Consider the following 20,752-nt stretch of genomic DNA (forward strand, 5'->3'; position numbering starts at 1 on the left):
CCCAGAGACTATTGAGAACCAATTATAAAGTACATTTTTCCCCCCTACGGTGAGTAGTCCTTTAGAAAGTGGGTCAAAGGGGAGGGGAGGAAAAGCAAACTTTTTAATGGGTTGATTGGAGTAAACCTGATCACATGATGTCCTTTGATGCTAAAGATGCTATTACTGTCCTTACATCCTTGGACCATTAGGTACTGTTTGTGTGTGTATTGCAGGAGTTGAGGGAATTTTTTTGTTTGTTTGTTTTTATATTGGAGTATAGTTGATTTATAATGTTGTGTTAGTTTCAGGTGTACAGCAAAGTGAATCAGTTATACATATACATATATCCACTCTTTTTTTTCGTTTTAGATTATTTTCCCATATAGGCCATTACAGAGTATTGAGTAGAATTCCCTGTGCTATACAGCAGGTTCTTATTAGTCATCTATTTTATATATAGTAGTATGTATATGTCAGTCGCAATCTCCCAATTTATCCCTCACCTCCCCTACCCGCCTTCCTCTGGTAACCATAAGTTTGTTTTCTACATCTGTGACTCTACTTCTGTTTTGTAAATAAGTTGAGGGGATTTTTAAAAATTTATTATATTTTTACTTTTGGTTGCGTTGGGTCTTTGTTGCAGTGAGCGGGCTTCTCATTGTGATGGCTTCTCTTGTTGTGGAGCACGGGTTTAGGTGCTCCGCGGCATGTGGGATCTTCCCAGACCAGGGCTCGAACCCGTGGTCCCCTGCATTGGCAGGCAGATTCTTAACCACTGCGCCACCAGGGAAGTCCAAGGGGACGTTTAACACCACATCATCCTCGCTCTCCCAGACTTTGCTTTTCTTCATCTCAGTTTCCCTACAGCCCTCACTTTCCAGAGTTAAGAGGCTCAAATGTTTCAGCAATAATGCCAGGACAGCCTTAGCATCTGTGGAAAGAAATGAAGACCATCCGAAAGAGAACAAACAAAGATTATTTATTCCCAACTTGCCATAACCAGGGAATCAGCCACCATCCCTTGCCTTTGGCAGAGACTCCAAGTCAAGCAGGGCGGTGGGACAGCTTTATAGTGGGAAAAAGAGAAGGCTTCAGGCACAGGCATACCCTGACTGAGGTTGTTTGCATGGGGAAGCTGGAGGTGGGCTAAGCAGAAGCAGGGTGTCCTATGTGATTGGTTAGGGAGCTTGTTTGGCTTTCTTTCATTGATCCTAAATTGGAAGGGAGGGAATAAGGAAGCTGGCAGTTATTGACCAAATCCTGATGGTTTGGGGTTGATTGATGCAGGGATTGTGGTTTGGCTTCGGGCTGGTAGCTGCAGAGCTTGTGGGTCAGAGTTCTATTGTCGAATATAGTCTGGCCATTGTTCGTTTGTATATCTAGTCTCTCATATCCCTCGTCATCCGTCTACTGGCAAGGTTAGGTGGAACTGATGGGGTCTGGATTAAATGGCAGAAATGCACAGAGAGGTCTTTCAGAGGAACTAGCTGGGTTCGTCTTCTTTCCACGTTCTTCTTCTTTCTTCAGCGTGAAGGTGGTGCTGTCTTGGACACCATAGCTCCTCAAACTCCACCCATCCTGCAGGACTTGGCCTTGGAACTCTAGCTGTTGCTCCTTTCTGAGCAGCCCCTCCTTGAATTCAATCTGCAGCTTCAGGTTCAGGACAAGGCTATCAGGGCAAATGGCATAGGCGTGGCTCCCACCACTGGGATTCTTCACAAAGACCTGGATCTCAGGGGAGATGGTCTGCAGCAGACAGATGCGAGTGTTGGAGAAAACCCCGTAATCAGCCAAGGAGTACTGGCTACTGAGTAGCTGTCGCTCCCCACCGGGCTCCTGGAAGGACAGACGCTGTAGGGCTGTGGAGCCCAGGTTCCCCTGGATCTTCCCTTTAACCTTCTTTATGGAGTCATAAGGGTTCACCGTGATGATGAAATCCGAGAAGCCCCACTGCTCCACTGTCACTTGGATGTCTCGTGCCCCCTGGAAGGGAGAGGATAAAGAGGGGTTAAGTCCACATCCCTCTGTCTGAGTACAAAAGTGCCCTTTACCTGCCCTCATCTTTACAACGACAGCAGCAGCTGCAAATATTTAGGGGGTGCCAATCACCTTCCAGGCCCTGTGCTGGGCGCCGTTCATACTCTTCTTAATGTATTTTATTCTCACAGCCCTATGAGGTTGGTTCTGCTATTAGCCCATTTTACAGATGAGGAAGCTGTGGCTGAGCAGGGTTACGCCATTTATTGACAATCACAAAAGTAGTGAGGAGCAGAGCATGTATTTGTTTGTTTGTTTTTCTTCCACATCTTTATTGGAGTATAATTGCTTTACAATGTTGTGTTAGTTTCCGCTGTACAACAAAGTGAATCAGCTATATGTATACATATATCCCCATATCCCCTCCCTCTTGAGCCTCTCTCCCACTCTCCCTATCCCACCCTCTAGGTTGTCACAAAGCATCGAGTTGATCTCCCTTTGCTATGCAGCAGCTTCCCACTAGCCATCCATTTTACATTTGGTAGTGTATATATGTCAGTGCCACTCTCTCGCTTCATCCCAGCTTCCGCTTCCCCACCCCCTATGTCCTCAAGTCCGTTTTCTATGTCTGCGTCTTTATTCCTGCCCTGCCACTAGGTTCATCAGTAATGCTTTTTCATATTCCATATATATGCGTTCTCTTTCTGACTTACTTCACTCTGTATGACTGACTCTAGGTCCATCCACCTCACTACAAATAACTCAGTTTCGTTCCTTTTTATGGCTGAGTAATATTCCACTGTATATATGTGACACATCTTCTTTATGCATTCATCTGTTGGTGGACATTTAGGTTGCTTCCATGTCCTGGCTATTGTAAATAGTGCTGCAATGAACATTGTAGTACATGTATCTTTTTGAATTATGGTTTTCTCAGGGCATATGCCCAGTAGTGGGATTGCTGTGTCATATGGTAGTTCTATTTTTAGTTTTTTAAGGAACCTCCATACAATTCTCCATAGTGGCTGTATCAATTTACATTCCCACCGACAGTGCAGGAGGCTTCCCTTTTCTCCACACCCTCTCCAGCATCTATTGTTTCTAGATTTTTTGATGATGGCCATTCTAACTGGCGTGAGATGATACCTCATTGTGGTTTTGATTTGCATTTCTCTAATGATTAGTGATGTTGAGCATCTTTTCATGTATTTGTTGGCCATCTGTATGTCTTCTTTGGAGAAATGTCTATTTAGGTCTTCTGCCCACAAGAGCGGGTATTTGAACTGAGGTCAGCCAGACTCCAAAGTCTGTTCTTCACCACTGGAGGCCACACTCAAGGGCCTGAGAGCCCCAGATGTCTGAAGAGCAACATCTGGAAGGTGCTGGGGGAGGGGAATGGTGGGCAGACCTCTAGCTGATCCTTTTAAGAAGGAATATAGGCCCAGCATTGCCAAGTCTTCTGATTTGTCAAGATAAAAATCTTTTCATGATGCTTTTTATATTCAGGAAAAATCCAAAGGCATATACTTTTTAGCCCATCTGTGGGCCTCATATGGCTGGTGGGCCCCCAGTTTGTAATCTCTGCTCCTTATTAGGGAGCCTCTGATTCTGCTTCTGCCTTCTGCTCTAAGCACCTCAGTCTTTTGAACACAACTTTAGTCCTTTGCCCCTCATCCCCTACCTGACCCTCTACCTGGATGGAGTACTCTTTGTTCTGAGTGTCTACATCCCTCCTTGGCTTTTAGGGCCCACCTCAAGCCTTAATTTCTTCAAGAAATCTTCCTTGGTGACTTATGATGATGACATTTATTTTCCGATTCCACAGCCCCACAAAGACCTGGGTGTGAATTCTGGCTCTGCTGCTTCTTAGCAGTGTGACCTTGGTTAATTCACTTTACCTCTCTGAGCCTCAATCTCCTCATCTGTAAAATGGGGATAATAATGATAAGATAATAATACTACTTGACCTTTCTATTTTACAGACTTGTCCCTGAACAAGTGCTATGCAAATCGTAAAGCACAATGTGAATAAAATAGATTATTATGTTCTTTACCTGTACTGTGGGTTTGACATCACATTATAATATTATATGGCATTTTTTTGTTTTCTGAGTATCTTCTCTGGTAATTCTATTTAGGAGTTTTGTGCAAGTTTGCTTCCATCTGGCAAGTTTCTTAAGGGTTGTGGCCATGTCTTATTTCTGAACCATTGTTGCCCCCTTCGTCACCCCCCATCAACCCCAAGCCTGGTGCTAACACAAAACAGCTGATTGAATTGACTTGCCTGGGCTCAGCTTATGCAGATAATGATTGAGAGCAAAGAATCCCAGTGATTCTTTGGTAGGTTATGGGAAGAAGAAAAAACAGGAAAACAAGAATTTGAAGATAAGGAATCTGAAGCTCAGACAGTTGAATAATTTCCCCAAGTTCACAGAGCTGGTAGGTGGTGCAGCCAGGCCTCAAACTGACACTAAAGTCCTCTTGGCTCCATCGACACAGAAGTAAATACTATGCAGTTATCTCATTCTGAGCTTCAAGCCCCTGGCAGCCCAGAGAGGAGCCATTACCTTCACGTTCCATCTGGGGACTGGGTTCTCGTTGTCGTCATAGCAACAGTCCTGTTTCAGGCACTGGCAGGCCCTCTGAGCGACTATGTCCCATCTGTAGCCTTTTGCCACATTATGGGTGGGGTCAGCCGGATCCAGGATGATAGGTCTGCAACACAGAGAGAAGGCGCCCAGGTTCTTTCTGGTTTGGAGGCCCGCAAGCCAGAAAGAAACCTTCTTGGCAATCATCTGAGCATCTGCTATGTCCAGAGCCCAGGACTATCAGTCTAGGAGGGCCCAAAAACATTGCCGGAGAGTAACAGAATGGAGAGGATTCTTTTTCCAAGAATTCCTCTTGGGGAGAGTACTTTAGGTGTTTGCAAGGAATTTTTGAGGTGTATGGAGGGTGAGAGCCCCAAAGGCATGCTGGAACAGTAACAGCGGCCCACTCAGGCAGGTGGGCCTCAAGTTCAGAGCTTTCATTTTGCTGAACAGGCTACGTAAGTGAGTTCAAGGCTAGAGCTGCTGAATTGCTTTGGATGACAGTAACACCACCACCACTATTTACTGATGTTTATTGAGGCACGGGCTCAAACCCTATGTGAATTAACCTATTTTAATCCCTACAACAATTCTATAAGGTAGGGACTATGATGATGATGATGGTGATGATGATGATTTTCCCCCATTTTACAGATGAGGAAACTGAGGCACAGACCTCCCTAGGTTCTCCCAACCTGAAGGTGAGTTTCTTACCCATGTCCTCTGCCTCAACAGAGGAGAGGTTGGGCTGTCTCCAAGCATCTCTCCTCTAGGTAAATGTTGAATAAATACTTTAAAGAATATTGACTTGAAGGGGGTCTAATAGCCTATTTGGGTTGCTTGGGGTGACCACATGTGTTGGATGGCAAGACCATGATCAAGACCCGGCCCTTGTACTCCAGGAGCTTTTGACTTAGATGGGAGCTGAGATTTGATCTAAGTGACAGAATGTGATAGCAGGCTACTGACATGAACTAGACACCTTAGGCTCCATGCTCTCAACTCCCAACATCCCTGGCTCACTGAATGGTCCTGCCTCATTTAGAGTCATAACACGCTGTCCTATGGGATGGGGTCACCCGACCCAAAGTGACCCACCAGGTGACCTGATATGCAGGGCCTGTGCCCAGCGATCAGACTGGTTCCCTCTGGAGTTTGGGCCAGGAATGATGGAGGTTCCTCATCAACTAGGAGTAAGAGGGGAGCCGAACAGGTGTGGAGAGAGAAGCAGTGAGAGGAAAGGGAGCACGTGGGCAATGAGAGTGAGCAACAGAGAGAGGGGGGAGTCTATAGATTTGCCTCAGGTCCCAGTGGTTTTCCAAGGTCAATTTTCTGGTCATCCTTACAATAAATCCTCTTTTCATTAGGAAGCCGGGATTTTCTCCCTTGTAAAAAAAGACCCAACACTCACATAAGGGAATAATAAACAATCTTGCGATATTGCTTGCATTGACCTAAAACTTCTAATGTAAAGAGTTGTCCCAGGTTGGGTTCCCCCAGAAGCAGATCCTAAGATCAGGATTTGAGTGCAAGTCATTTATTTGGAAGGAGATACCAGGAAGCACCAATAAGAGAGTGAGAAAGTGAGACAGGGAAGGGAAGGATGCCAATAAAGGGTATGTGTCAAGGTGATTACCACTGTGAGCAACTGGGGGTTAGTCCCCCAGGGTGGACTCTGGGAAGTAGTATAGAACATGTGTCCCAAAGAGAGTCCCTCCATCTGAGATGGGAGGGAGCTGGGGTATTTATACACCAACTTCCATCAGTCACTGGGGGAAGCTGAAAACCCACAGGCAAAGGGACGCAGGTGCTGACAGCTGGAGGTTGAACCAGCCTTCCTGGAAACGGTAAAGGCCCAGGGGATATGAATGGGTACAGGCAGCATGTGCTACAACATTTGTCTGGCATCTACCATAGGCTAGATACTGTAGGCCCTTTACAAATATTTTGTCTTACTCTCCCAACAGTCCTGCATGTTGGTGCCAATTACTCCTGTTTTACAGATGAGGAACGGAGGCTCACAGAGATGAGAAAATGGTGGAGCTGGGCTCACACTTGGGTCTCCACGTTTCTTTCCAGTTTCCTGTGCTGTCACTAAAAAGCTAAGGTAGCTTAGCTTTTCTGAAATGTTTTTCTGAAATGGTCTTCTGAGGGCAAGAGGGCTAAGGTAGGGTGGGGTGGTGGCCCGAGGAACAAGGAAAAGGCTTATAGCCCCTAAGGTCCTTGCAATTTTGAAAGGCAGTCAACTTGAGATGTCAAGTGTGTCAGGGTGAGGTATCAGCTTTCCTACTTAATGAAGCCCACCCAGAAAACTCGATACCACCTTTCCCTTAATTCTCTTTCTTTTCTCTTTGAGATGTGGTTGGCATGCAGTGATCTAGTACCTCTCTTTTCTGAGCTGTTTTCTGACAAAGTCCTCAATGATTGGGTTCTGGAACGTGTAGTATTTGGTCCAGTAGATACAGAGGAACTGATACTGCTGGAGCAGGCTCATCACGGTGGCCAGGCCTCTGTCCAACCGGAAACATTCCTTCTCCTGAGTACCCACTTCCCAGGCGTAGACGGTCAGTAGCTCAAGGGCATAGAGAGGGGGTAGCTCGGCCCGAAGGCACCAGGCTTTCACGCACTGTTGAAAGACATGGGAAGAGAGAGCGAGACCCCAAGATTCCTTATAAGGATGACATTGGACCAGAAACTAGAAAAATCCAAGTTCTGGTCCCAGCTCTGCTACCTACTGGCTGCGTAGTCATGGCCAAGTCACTTTCCCTCTCTGACCCTAAATGGGTTTCTCCATTTTAGAATTAAGCAGCTAGGTTAGTCCAGTTGGTTTCAAACTGTGCTTGACATAACTCCCGGAAATTGAATGATAAAGGGGTGTCCCAAGGAGTGAGCAGGTTGGGCTCTGTCACCAGCACCCCAGCCTAAGCAGCTCCATTTTAATCTATTTGGGCCTCTGAAAGATTTCTTTTAAAGAAAAGTCTTCTTAGCTAAAGAGAAAAAAATAGTATGAGTGTGTTGGGGGACTATAGGACTAGGTAATAGCTGAGAATCCATGGTGAACATCGGGGTTGCCTCTCTAACAGGCGTTTCTTCCTTCCCCATTGTATAGTAGCCATGCTGTTTGGACGGGATTGACCCAATCCTCCTGTCCAGGGTTGGCCCTGACTGGACAGGGTCACCAGTATAAACCTATTCCCCTTGCCAAGTGATTGGTTCAAGAGAAGCTTTGTAATCTAAGTTGGCCTAATTTGAGTCAAGCTTAGTTCTTTTGTTCAGTGGTTGAAAGAAGAGAAGTCCTCTCTTGTATGTGGATGTGAGGGCAGGAACAGATGTGGCCATTTTGCCACCATGAGGGAAGCCAGCCTGAGGACCAAGGTGACATATAGAATTGAGAGACGCTGAGAGTATTATAGAGAAACTGAGCTGGAGCACTCATCAAACAGTGCCTGAAGCCTCCTCTCCACTGCTGTGGGTTTTCACACATGAGCTGATAATTCTCTTTATTGGTTAAGCCAGTTTGAGTTGGTTTTTCTGTTTTTCTGTTACTTGCAAAAGAAAGCATCTTAACGGATACCAGTCACCTCCTGTCTAAAGAACCTCTCTAACATTGAGCTAGGAAATGAAAATTTCTGTCAAACATCCAGCTATTTGGTTTGTGGAAGCAAAATTGACAACTTGTCCTGTGGCCATTATAAATAAGTTTTATAACACACCCCACAAAGGGACAAAAACCCACTTTGACCTTGAAACAAACAGAAACGAGACCATCTGGTCTAGTTCTAGTCCCCAAAATAAATGAAACCTGTGCCTTTCCTGTAAGTTATTGACTCACTAACAAAAACAACTTTATCCTTGACTTTAAAATTTTTTAATTGATTTCAAACTTATTCATAAATTAATGAATTTGTTTTTGTAACATTTTGTGAATTCACATCTCACAAAGCTGTAAATCTTAACTAATAAAATTATAATTTTGTTAAGAATGTAAACTCATGACAAGACAATTTATTTTCTCCAATACTAGTGAAATTTTACTAGCTAGATTCTTAAATTTACATGACAAAGAAAATGCAGAATGCCTGTAATCATAAGATGTAAGCCTTAGGAAAAATGAGCCGTTCATTTCTTTTAGGACCTTTGATAGACTATTTAATGGTACATAAAAAAAAAAAAAGAGCAAACCAGAAGAAAAGATTTATGTTCCCTTCCAGTGCTGATTTATGTTAGCGATGCTCTGATTTCTTCCTATTTTGGATTTCTCTGACTTTTGCGAAGTTGCAATACTTCATGACCTTTCTAGATCTGATAAGCATGTGAGAAATTTGCTATTTTTCCACCACCAACAGAGATGAACTATAAACCTAGTAATCTTGGTAATCGTTTTTTCTTTAAACACCTATTATATATTTTTTATTGGATTAAGCCTTTCCTTCTGCAGTCTGATTCCCTTGCAACTTCTCTGCAAGTTCTTATTTAATAAATGGCTTTTTACCTCTTGTTTCTGTTTGCAGCTGGAGGTTCCACTGAGACTGTTCCAAAGCTGAGTAAACTGTGTTGCCTGAGAAACGCGCCCCATGGGCTGTTTACACTCAGATGTGCCCCTTTTTTCAACTCTGAGGGTGAATCTTGTAGTACAATAGTTTTTACTCTTCTGATGTTTCTCTCCTCCCTCCCCACCTCTACTCTGTTTTTATTTCTGATTCTAGATTGTCTGATTCTTGGACAAGTCTGATTCTGGTTCTTGTACGTATTTGTATGGGGCCACTTATGTCCCCACTGAGGACTACAATCTGTAACTCTGCTTTTATGGTTTGACCATCTGGTGGTCTCTATCGGGAGACAGATGATAGGAATTTATTCTCTGCTGGGTGGCAGTCGATGAGAATTTGATTGTATTTTGTGTTTCTCTCTCTCTCTCGCTCTCGTTTGGTCTGTTTGTCTTGAGAATTCAGATATCTCCTGGGAGCCCTGTTATTGTTGTCTTCTATGCCATTATGAATTTAAATCACTCAAAAATTGGGGGGTAGGGGTGTGGTGTGTGCACGCACACACATGTGATTCCTGGAAAACCGCCCTGTAAAATTAGGAGCTGATGGACTGTTAGATTTTATGCTGTGTTTATTTTGGACACATAATTAAAATAGTAAAATCACAGCTGCCAATTCTTTTTGTTTTTATGTATGTAAATGAAAAAAAAAGGATTTCATAAAAGAATGGTCTGATTACAATATAATCTATCTGCCAGCAAATCTCTTCCTCCCAACTCCACTATGGGCAATTTATGAAGTGTAATAAATTCGTGGATAAAGACTCATGGCCACCAAAGGGGACTGAGTCAGAATTTCACCAGAATCTTTTATTTCAGAAGTAGGCAACTTCATAAGAGCAGATTGCTTAACAAAATGAGAATTAATTACTCAGGTTAATGTTCTATTGATGACTATGTGAGAGAGAAAAAAAAAAAACCCTTTCTTTCTTACTCTCCTACCCTCAATATACGGAAATACATGTGCAAACTAAGATACATTCTGTAAATGATATATTATTCCAACTGACACCTCAGAATTTAAAAAAATCCCTATAAAAATTCCTACTATAGATTATGAACTAACAAATCCTCAGGAAAACAAAAATAATTATTCTGTAAAATAATAGCATACGTAAATTGGCCTTGTTTATAAAACTATTCAGAATGATGGCTTAATATTCACAAAGTGTCTTTATTAAGTTCCTTTTCAGGAATATGTAGTGTTTACATACGTTCAAAAAATCTGTCCTCCTTCCTACCAGGATAGAATTAGATAAATCAAGAATAAATCGGGACTTTCCTGGTGGCCCAGTGGTTAAGAATCCGCCTGCCAATGCAGGGGACACGCATTGGAGCCCTGGTCCAGGGAGATCCCACATGCCGCATAGCAACTAAGCCTGTGCGCCACAACTACTGAGCCTGCGCCCTGGAGCCTGCGAGCCACAACTACTGAAGCCCACGCGCCTAGAGCCCGTGCTCCGCAACAAGAGAAGCCACCGCAATGAGAAGCCCGCGCACCGCAACGAAGAGTAGCCCCCGCTCGCCGCAACTAGAGAAAGCCTGGGCGCAGCAACGAAGACCCAACGCAGCCAAAAATAAATAAATAAATAAATAATAATACTGAATCAAAAAACTGTTTCAAAAAACCATATGCAGACAAATTCTTGTCTTAGAGGCAGAGACTTTTTGGGGTTTTTTTGTTTGCTTTTTTGTTTGTTTTTGGCCACGCGGGGATCTTGTTTCCCTGACCAGGAATCAAACCTGTGCCTCCTGCAGTGGAAGCATGGAGTCTTAACCACTGGACCGCCAGGGAAGTCCCTTAGTGGCAGAGACTTGAACAAAGAAAGGGCTATAGAAGTAAAGCTGATATGTTGTTCTGTGGACGTTACAATAAACGTGCAAGTCATATACAGGAAGAAAACACTTTGTACACTTAGACAGGCAGACAAACAAAGCAAACAGATCATTTTGTTGAGTTCTAGCTCTCCAAATCCACAAAATCTTGGATCAATTCCTCTTAAGTGCCTGACTGACCAAAAAAACCAATTTCATTCTTGGCTTCTGTGATGCTAACATCTGAAGATACATCACAACCTCGGTAGAAGTGATAATCATGTAAGAAAATGACTGCTTTCCCACCATAAACATACTAACTATAAACTAACTTTGGTAATATTCTGATTTTTATCTTTAAATACTTTTTTTTTCTTTTTGGACTGGACCGGTCTTTCTAAAATCTGACCCTTACCGTTTTTTAAAAAATAAGAAAGCATCTTTTTTCTTTCTTTCTCATTTTTTGCTTGTTTCTGAGTCTTCCTTTCATAAGTTCAGATGACATGTTCATCTGGGTATTTTGAAATATACCTGGTACCATGCAGACATCATATGTGAAATCTAAAAAGTAGCTGCTGTGGATGTATTCACTCAGTAATGATCATGACACTCAGGAACTCAATCATTTGGAGGGGGAATTGGTGCAGTGTGGAATTAAACGAATTTTTCCTCTTGTTAGTCCTTAATCAGCTGAGATTAATGTCCAGAGAGCCCAGAGAAGTTGACCTTAGCCAGCACTGGACTGTAGCTGGACCATTACAAGCACTCGTTCTTTGAAATACAGTACGTTCCTTATTTCTCTCCTTCCTCCTCTGTTTCTTTCTCCTCCCCCTCCTCTCCTTCCTCCTTCTTCATCTGCATCTTCTGCCAGGTTTACATTTTAAAAGATGAGCCTTCCCTCCCACCCAACCTTCATTGCTTCTGGGTGCAGTTTCCCGAGATAACAGATATGGTTCCTGCCTTTTTCTTCCCCTCCCTCCTCCATCTTCCGCTCCTGCCCCCAGCCTGGCAGCCTCCTCACCTCCAGGTACCAGTGTTTTACCAGCCGCAAGAGGCTCTTCAGCTGGGCTGGCCGGTGTTTCACGAAGTTTCTCTGCAGCTCGCTGAAGGATGGGGAGAAATGTCCAGGGGAACCGCAGGCCTTAATCAGACTCACGTAGACCTCTGGGGAGGGATGAGGGTTGGGAACAGAAGGCCCTGAGGAGAGAGGAGGCAAAAGGGAGAGAGTGAGGGCTCAGGAAGCCCCAGGTTGCTGACTAGTCCATGGGGGAGAGACTGGTAATTATTGGAGTATCTCTCCAGGGAAACCTGGGACCACATAGCTTAAGAGACTAACAGTTTGCCTTCTTGATTGTCCTTCTGGAGAATCAAAAGTGAGTTTTCCAGAAACAGACTCACAGGCACAGAGAACAGACTTGTGATTACCAAAGGGGGAGGGTGGGTGGGGGAGGGATGGATTGGGAGTTTGGGATTAGCAGATGCAAACTATTATACATAGGATGGAGAAACAACAAGGTCCTACTGTACAGCCCAGGGAACTAGATTCAATATGCTGTGATAAAACATAATGGTGTATATATGGATAACTGACTCACTTTGCTGTACAGCAGAAATTAACACAACATTGTAAATCAACTAGACTTCAATAAAATACATATTTTTTAAAAGTGGGTTTTCTATTCCTCAGGCTACTCAAGGACTATTGTCCTCTCTTGATGTGCCCAACACCCTCAGTTTCCCTTAATGTCTGTTTTGGATCTCTCAGCGATTTATATGAAGCTTCCATCACTGTAGGGAAGGACCAGTTCCATATAAGAAAGCTGGGCTCAGAGAGCACGTTTGCTGAAGGGTGGGGCGTACATCACTACCACTAATGTCTCCCACTGTCTCTTTCTGGCTCAGATGGGATCCCAATTGTGACACTTTCTCCATGGAGCAACTCCCAGCAGCCACTCTAGTTAAGAGGAGCTTGTGCACCAGGTGAAAGCTGTATCATCTGGGTTTGTAGCTGATACCGTTACTACTGCCATCGGTGCTCCCGGGAAGCAGCCCTCAGCCAATGGTCGATGGGAAGCTCGTGGATGAAACACTCAACAACCCACTTGGGAGACGTGCTCTGCACTTTTACCGGAGCTCTGCAGGGGCACAAGCCCAGCTGCTCACCGTGGTGACTAGTTCCACGTGCACCTTGTCAGGCTCCTCCCCTTCCGTCTCGCTCCGCTGCTTCCCTACCAGCATCTCCTGGGACTGCTTATCCCCAAATCCCTGTCTCAGGGTCTGCTTCCGGGAAAGCACAGACAATGACAGGCCCCCGGCCCCGCGGTAAATGTTCCAGAAGCACCCGAGGTTGCTCTTCCTCCTTCCCCTCCATGGCTCTCACTTCCTCTCCAACCATATATTTATCTGCGTGATTCTTTGATAAATCTGTTTCCTAAGTTGAGCCACAGGACAGCCAGAGTTGAGTCAGTCCCAGGCACTGCGGTCACCCAGCACCCAGCACAGGACGTGGGTTGAATGGGTGAATACAGGTGTCTGCACGTGGCCACGAAGGAGAGGTGAGGAAGCTGCGGGTCCCCCGGGAGGGCGGTCGTGTGAGTCTGGTGGGCTTCCCCTTACCCAGGACCCCGTAGGCCGGCACGACGGTGACAGTGATGGGCTCCGCAGTCTCCCAGGACTGGATGGTGAAGGCGACAGCAGAGGGGACTCCCTGGACCAGCCTCAGGTCCTGGAGCTGGAGGCTCCAGAGGTCCTGGCAGTACCTGAGCTTTTCACATAGCAGGCTCAGAACGTCGTCGAGGCGCCTGGCCTCCTCCTGGAAGCTGTGGAAACCGCTCAGGACCATCACCAGCTCCACCTCCGAGCTGTCCCTGAGCACTGTGCCGTTCCCGAAAGAGCCCACCTGCAGAGCACAGAGTCCCGTCACCACGAGGCCACTGCCTGGACCAGGCAATCCCTGAGGCTCTTTCCACGGATGATCACCACCGCCCTGAGGGATGGGCGGGGAGTATTTCCTTTTTTAAAAATTATTTATTTATTTATTTATTTATTTTTGGCTGCATTGGGTCTTCGTTGCTGTGCGCGGGCTTTCTCTAGTTGCGGCGAGCGGGGGCTACTCTTCATTGAGGTGCGCGGGCTTCTCATTGCAGTGGCTTCTCTTGTTGCAGAGCACGGGCCCTAGGCGCACGGACTTCAGCAGTTGCGGTAGGCAGGCTCAGTAGTTGTGGCTCGCAGGCTATAGAGCGCAGGCTCAGTAGTTGTGGCACATGGGCTTAGCTGCTCTGCGGCATGTGGGATCTTCCCGGACCAGAGATCGAACCCGTGTCCCCTGCATTGGCAGGCAGATTCTTAACCACTGTGCCACCAGGGATGTCCGGGTGGGGAGTATTAACATCCCTTCTTTACAGGGGAGAAAACGGGGATGTCAAGAGGCAAGCCTCTCCTCTAGGGTCACACAGTGGGCGCTTCCAACCAGGGAGCCAGACTCCACAGCCCACGTTTCTTATTTACTCCACTGCCTCGCTTCTGAGACTCAGCCTTATCGGCAGAGTGATCCCCACTCCAAGGGAACAGTCATCCTCCACAGGGTGGTGGTAGGAGGATTCTGGGGGGGGGGGGTCTGAATAATTTCATGACATTAAAAAGGGGGGCAGGGCTTCCCTGGTGGCGCAGTGGTTGAGAGTCTGCCTGCCGATGCAGGGGACACGGGTTCGAGCCCTGGTCCGGGAAGATCCCACATGCCGCGGAGCAACCAAGCCCGTGAGCCACAACTACTGAGCCTGCGCGTCTGGAGCCGTGCTCCGCAACGAGAGGCCGCGATAGTGAGAGGCCCGCGCACCGCGATGAAGAGTGGCCCCCGCTCGCCACAACTGGAGAAAGCCCTCGCACAGAAACGAAGACCCAACACAGCCAAAAAAAAAAATAAATAAATTTTTTAAAAAAGGGGGAGGCACAGGGACTTCCCTGGTGGTCCAGTGGGTAAGACTCTGCCCCCCCCACCCAATGTAGGGTGCCCAGGTTTGATCCCTGGTTGGGGAACTAGATCCTGCATGCATGCCGCAACTAAGAAGTCTGTATGCCAAAACTAAGATCCCACCTGTGGCAACTCAGACCTGGCACAGCCTAAATAAATAAATAAATGAAGAAATAAATATCTAAAAAATAAAATAAAATAAAAATAAAAGGGGGGCACAGTATCGCCTGGTGGATAAGAACCACGGGCTGGGGAATGAGGCAGCCTGATCTTGACCTCGCCTCTTGCCCCTGTTTCTCAGTTGCGTGATCCTTCTGAACGCCGTCCCTCATCTGTCACCTCAGAGTAATGATGGCACATGAGTCACTGGGTGATTGGGAGGATTCGATAAGACAATGTGTGCCAAGGGCTTGCCGTGGTGCCTGGCACACAGGAAGTCAGCAATATATCTCTCTTCCTTCTGCTCTACTTGACTTAGATCATCTCTTCTGCTGCCTGGAGTTCAGCTTCCCCATCTGAATTGAAGGAGCCTGAGCTGGATGATTTTGAAAGGGTCTTTTTGATGTTCTGAGATCCTAAACTTGCTCTCCAGCACTGTTGCCTCTGGTATACTAAGTCCCCCAACTCTCTGGCCTTCTCTCTTTCTCACTCCAGGTCGGGAGGTGGAATTGCCAGGGATGCATCAGACCACAGGTCGGCTACCTCTGCTGGTGGGTGGAGTCAAGGAACATTGATGATGACCCAGCTGCCGCCAATTGAGCCCTCGCTGTGCCTGGCACCACTGAAAGCCCTTTATACACACAATGTCTTTTAATCCTCACCCCCATTAATTGAGGTGGGGGGAACTAGTATAATTATCCCCATTGTACAGATGAGAAAAGGGAGGCAGTTGGGGGTTAATCAACTTGCCATGGACTCACAGCCAGGAGTGATAGTCACAGTCAGATAGAGTCAGAACACCAGGTGTGGTGGTTCTACCTCTTTCTTCCCTGTGACCCAAGTCTATGTGGCAGGCCCTGCTTCTGTGCAGGAGTCCGCCATCTTTTCTTTCCTCTTCCTTTTCCATTTTCTTTCTCCACCTGCATTCGGACTCAGCGTTTCTGCCCCATGTGAGAGTGTTGGGAATGGCACCCTGGGTGCAGATGAAGAGCACATCCCGCTGAAGGCTGTGCCTGTGCTGCCCTTCCCACCTTTTCCAGTGGTAAGATACAGGCAGAGAGGGAAGAGCGTTCTAGAACAGGCTTCATGACTTGCTTCAGTCCAAACCTATTCAAACCCAAGGACAAGCATTCACTCTTGTGGACCAGCACAGCTCACCAGATTTTCAGGGGTGGGGGGAGGGTTTAAAGCCCAAATAAAGTGTTAATTTCTCGTTGGTGTTGGGGGGGCACAAGCCGCCCACACAGGGTGGGCAGGTAGCTCCCTCAGCATCCAAACTCCCTCCGTGGGGAAATGAAACCCACGGGGTCATTTGGAGGAAAGGTACAGTTTCAATACACCCATACAAAGGGAGTAGAGTCATAAGATTTATTACTTTCAAAAATAGATAACTAATGAGAACCTACTGTAGAGCACCGGGAACTCTACTCAATGCTCTGTGGTGACCTAAATGAGAAAGAAATCTAAAAAGGAGGGGGTATATATATATGTATAACTGATTCACTTTGCTGTACAGCAGAGACTAACACAACATTGTAAAGCAGCTATACTCCAACAAAAATTAATTTAAAAAATTTAGGGCTTCCCTGGTGGCGCAGTGGTTGAGAATCTGCCTGCCAATGCAGGGGACACGGGTTCGAGCCCTGGTCTGGGAAGATCCCACATGCCGCGGAGCAACTGGGCCCGTGTGCCACAACTGCTGAGCCTGCGCGTCTGGAGCCTGTGCTCCGCAACAAGAGAGGCCGCGATAGTGAGAGGCCCGCGCACCGCGATGAAGAGTGGCCCCCACTTGCCGCAGCTAGAGAAAGCCCTAGCACAGAAACGAAGACCCAACACAGTCATAAATAAATAAATAAATAAAAATTAAAAAAAAAATTTGGTCAACAACCTTTAATTTGGTCACAACTTTTCTTTCAGCACCATTTTTAAAAAAAAGAAAAAAAAAAAAAAGATTTATTACTTACAGATCCCAGAAGCAAGGGGACGCAGTGAGCTGGGGGAAGGGCAGTTCTCCGCCCCAGGTCACAAGCCAGCAGGAGATAGAGCAGGGTAGCAAGCACCTAGTACTTACAAGGTGATTGGGGCAGAGGTTACTAACTTTTCACAGGCTTAACTCTAAGTGGTTATTACTTTTTAATTAAAAAAATTTTTTTTAAAAACGCTCTTAGCTCTACATTTTAAAAAAATTTTATTTATTTATGTTTTTTGGCCACACAGTGTGGCATGCAGAACTTCCCTGACCAGGGATCGAACCCGTGCCTGCTGCAGTGGAAGCTCAGAGTCTTAACCACTGGACCAGCAGGGAAGCCCACTCAGTGGTTATTTTAAAAGGTTCCACTGGGAAAGGCAAAGCAGGAACCTGTGGGGATACCCTAAACCTATCTACAAGTCCAGACTCTGAACTTTTGGTGTTAGTAGGGTCACCATACTGTAAAAGGCCTAGGCAGCCACTCAGAAAAACAAAATTGTTTTCCTCAAAAGTTGTTTTTCTCATCACGCCTTTCTAGTTTTGACCCTCTTGCATTATTATCCTAGCTAGGACAGGAGGTGACATGAGGCAGCTGCAGGAAGGGCTTGGGGGAAAAAAAGCTCAGCCTGGAGTGGAGTAAGATAGATCCTGGTTGAAATCCCAGCTTCACCACTAGCTGTGTGACCTTGGGCAAGTGACCTCACCTCTCTGAGCTTCCATTAAAAAAATTTTCCATTATCAAAAATTTTAAACAGAAAAATAGAAAGAGAATACAATGAACACTTATACATCCATCCAGATTCAACAAGTCTAAACTCTTTGCCATATTTGCTTCAACTAAGCCACTTTAAAGTCAATTACAGACGCTAAGGACTATTGTCCCTAAATACTTTAGCATTTGTGTCCAACAAAGGAGAACATTTTCCCCCATAACCACAAAACTATTATGTCTCAAAAAAACAATTCCCTGGGACTTCCCTGGTGGTCCAGTGGTAAAGAATCCACCTTCCAATGCAGGGGACTCGGGTTTGATCCCTGGTGAGGGAACTAAGACCTCACATGCCACAGGGCGACTAAGCCCACATGCCACAACTACTGAGCTCCCACGCCTCAACTAGAGAGCCCACGTGCCGCAAACTACAGAGCCCACACACCCTGGATCCCACGCGCCACAACTAGAGAGAGAAAACCCACACGCCACAACTAGAGAGAAGCCCGAGCCCGCACGCTGCAACAAAAGATCCTGCATTGCCACAACTAAGACCTGACGCAGCCAAGAAAAGAAATAAATAAAATAAATAAATATTTTTTAAAAATTCCCTTATATATATTATTTAATATTCTGGCCATATTGAAATTTCCCCAATTGTTCCCAAATTATATTTTACAGATGGTCCATTCACACCAAAATCCAATCAGAGAATTTGCATTGTATTTGGTCATTATGGATCTTAAATCACTGAGTTTCCATTCTGCTCATCTGTAAAATGGGAAAAGAATAGTACATACCTCACAGGGTACACAAATTAGAGATAATATATGTTAAGGGGTTAGGGTAGTGCATCCAAAAAAGTGCACTATTATTATTAGCTTCCTTACTGGACTTGCTCTGCTCAAGGCAGCAGTGCACTGGGATGGAGTGTCTTGAGATGTCAGTAGCAGGGGCTAGGGATAATGAGGCAAGAGGTCCCAGCATCCTCAGGGATGTAGACCCACAAGCTGCATTTTGCCCAGCCCTGGTCTGGGGATGGAGGGGACCAGTCTCACCTTGACCACCTTCAGCACCCACAATTCCTGGTCCAGCCCGTGCTCCCCCTGGAAGCTCTGCTCTCTCAGGAACTGCTCCACAGTCTGCACAGTCTCCAGCACCTCTTTTTTCCACTCCTGGCTGGGATGCAGAGAGTGAGCCACGAAGGAGTTCAGCCTGGAAGCCGGGGTGACAAACAGCTCCGGGGGCACTGCCATCTCTGTCTTGAGAGTACCACTGGTGGCTAGATATATACACACACACCAACCCAGCTCCTGGCACACACACTCTTCTTTAAGGGGACTCCTCCTCAGCTGACCTCCAGCACCCTGTGGAATAAAGGACCAGAGTGGAGAGGAAACAAGGGGTGTCTGGCTGACCAGGCGATCCTCTTCCTGGAGGCCGTTCACTGCAGCTGGGGCACCGAGGGACACTGAGTGAAACCACCTTAACAGGCGTGGCTTTTAGTCACCCTTTCTGCTGTAGGTTTCGTTTCTCAACTTTTAGTTTCCCTTTTACAACTTGGAAACTGAAATTGGCTTGAGGATGGCCCTGGGAAAGGCAACTCCCCCAGGAGATGGGAATTGGACGGTATCCACCAATCCCATCCCCACCACCTTGTCACCTGAAACAGGTCAGTAAGAGCAGGGACTCGCTCGAGGTTGGGCTGAACAGTGGGAATTCTAGGGTCCCGCAGAACAAACTCTAGAATTCCACTCTGCCCTCTGCCAGACTCTCTGACCCTCACATAAATAATCTTTAAAATGGGTTTAAGAATAATACCTACCCCACAGGTTGTGTGGATTAAGCGTGAGAACATTTAGCAGAGAAAACATTAAGTAAATTCAAGTATTGTTATTCGTTCACTGTACATCTAGTGAGTGCTGGCTGGGTGCCAGACATTGTGCTAAGAAGAAAACATGAGACGTGGTTCCTGCCGCAGGGGCTCCCAGAGCAGTAGGGGAGACAGAGGAGACACAGAGAGTCCAGTGTCCTGTGAACTAGGAGAAAAGAGGGCACAGAAACCTGGTGGAAATTCAGGCAGGAGAGTTTCTTTGGGGTCACCTGTGGTGTCAGTGGACACCTGCTTGAGATGAGTCTTAAAAGACTGGGAATGCGGCCAGGAGACAGAGGGCACAAGACGGGATAAGGCTGAGAAGTGTGAATCATCCTGGTATGTGCCAGGACTCGGCTTTCAGATCCACGTTGGCATGGAGGGCAGGGAGGGGAGAGGTGAGAGCTGTGCCTGGACAGGTGGGCAGGGATTGAGACTCAGAATGCCATTCATTCATTCATTCAACAAACATTTGTTGAGTGCCTGCTGTGTGCCAGGCAGGCGTCCTGGGGATACAGCAGTGAATAGGCAAAATTCTTGGACCGCAGAGGGCTTACACTCTAATGGTGGAGACAGATAGTAAACAGGATAAATAAGTAACATTATAGTAATTAAGACGGTGATAAGTGCTAATCAGGAAAATAAAGCAGGGAAAGAGGTTAAAAGGTATCGACTACGTGTGGGGAGTGAGAAGTGGCGATGTTTAGGGGTTCAGTCTCAAAGAAGGTGGTTAGGGAAGGTCTGAAAAGGAGACATTTGAGCCAAGACATGAAGGAGGCGAAGAGTGAGCTGTATGTATGTCAGAGGGAAGAATGAGAGAAGGTGGGACTTCCCTGGTGGTCCAGTGGGTAAGACTCCACTCTCCCAATGCAGGGGGCCCAGGTTCGATCCCTGGTCGGGGAACTAGATCCCACATGCATGCCGCAACTAACAGTCTGTATGCGGCATCTAAGAAGTCCACACACTGCGATGAAAGATCCCGTGTGCTGCAGCTAAGACCCGGCTCAGCCAAAAAGAAAAAAATAAATAAATATTAAAAAAAAAAAAAAAGAATGGGAGAAGGAACAGCAAGTGCAAAGGCCCTGTGGCGGCAGTATGCCTGGTGGGATTGAGGAATAGCAGTGTGACTGGAATGGAATGATCAAGGGGGGAGAGTGGGAGGGG

At 46.2% G+C, this 20,752-nt stretch overlaps 1 protein-coding gene across 1 annotated transcript; it reads right to left on the reverse strand.

Moving 5' to 3' along the window:
- Positions 1-940: 940 nt before the first annotated feature.
- On the reverse strand, positions 941-19,188 carry OASL (2'-5'-oligoadenylate synthetase like). The gene is made up of 6 exons (XM_059893919.1): positions 18,774-19,188; positions 13,525-13,807; positions 11,930-12,105; positions 6,932-7,173; positions 4,527-4,674; positions 941-1,965 (listed from the first exon to the last, which is right to left on the reverse strand). The coding sequence occupies exons 1-6, from the start codon at positions 18,969-18,971 to the stop codon at positions 1,402-1,404; spliced, it is 1,611 nt and encodes a 536-aa protein (XP_059749902.1). The 5' UTR covers positions 18,972-19,188; the 3' UTR covers positions 941-1,401.
- Between the last annotated feature and the right edge of the window lie 1,564 nt (positions 19,189-20,752).

The sequence above is a fragment of the Balaenoptera ricei genome, chromosome 14 (assembly GCF_028023285.1).
Source record: "Balaenoptera ricei isolate mBalRic1 chromosome 14, mBalRic1.hap2, whole genome shotgun sequence".
NCBI lineage: Eukaryota > Metazoa > Chordata > Mammalia > Artiodactyla > Balaenopteridae > Balaenoptera > Balaenoptera ricei.

What these genes read in the sequence shown, in the direction of transcription:
- OASL (XM_059893919.1), bottom strand. Translation starts at nt 18,971, where the DNA reads ATGGCAGTGCCCCCGGAGCTGTTTGTCACCCCGGCTTCCAGGCTGAAC. An exon ending in GCCGGCCTACGGGGTCCTGG is followed by an intron (nt 12,106 to 13,524) that starts GTAAGGGGAAGC and finishes CTCTCTCCTCAG; the next exon opens with GGCCTTCTGTTCCCAACCCT. An exon ending in TCCCCAGATGGAACGTGAAG is followed by an intron (nt 1,966 to 4,526) that starts GTAATGGCTCCT and finishes TCTCCCTTCCAG; the next exon opens with GGGGCACGAGACATCCAAGT.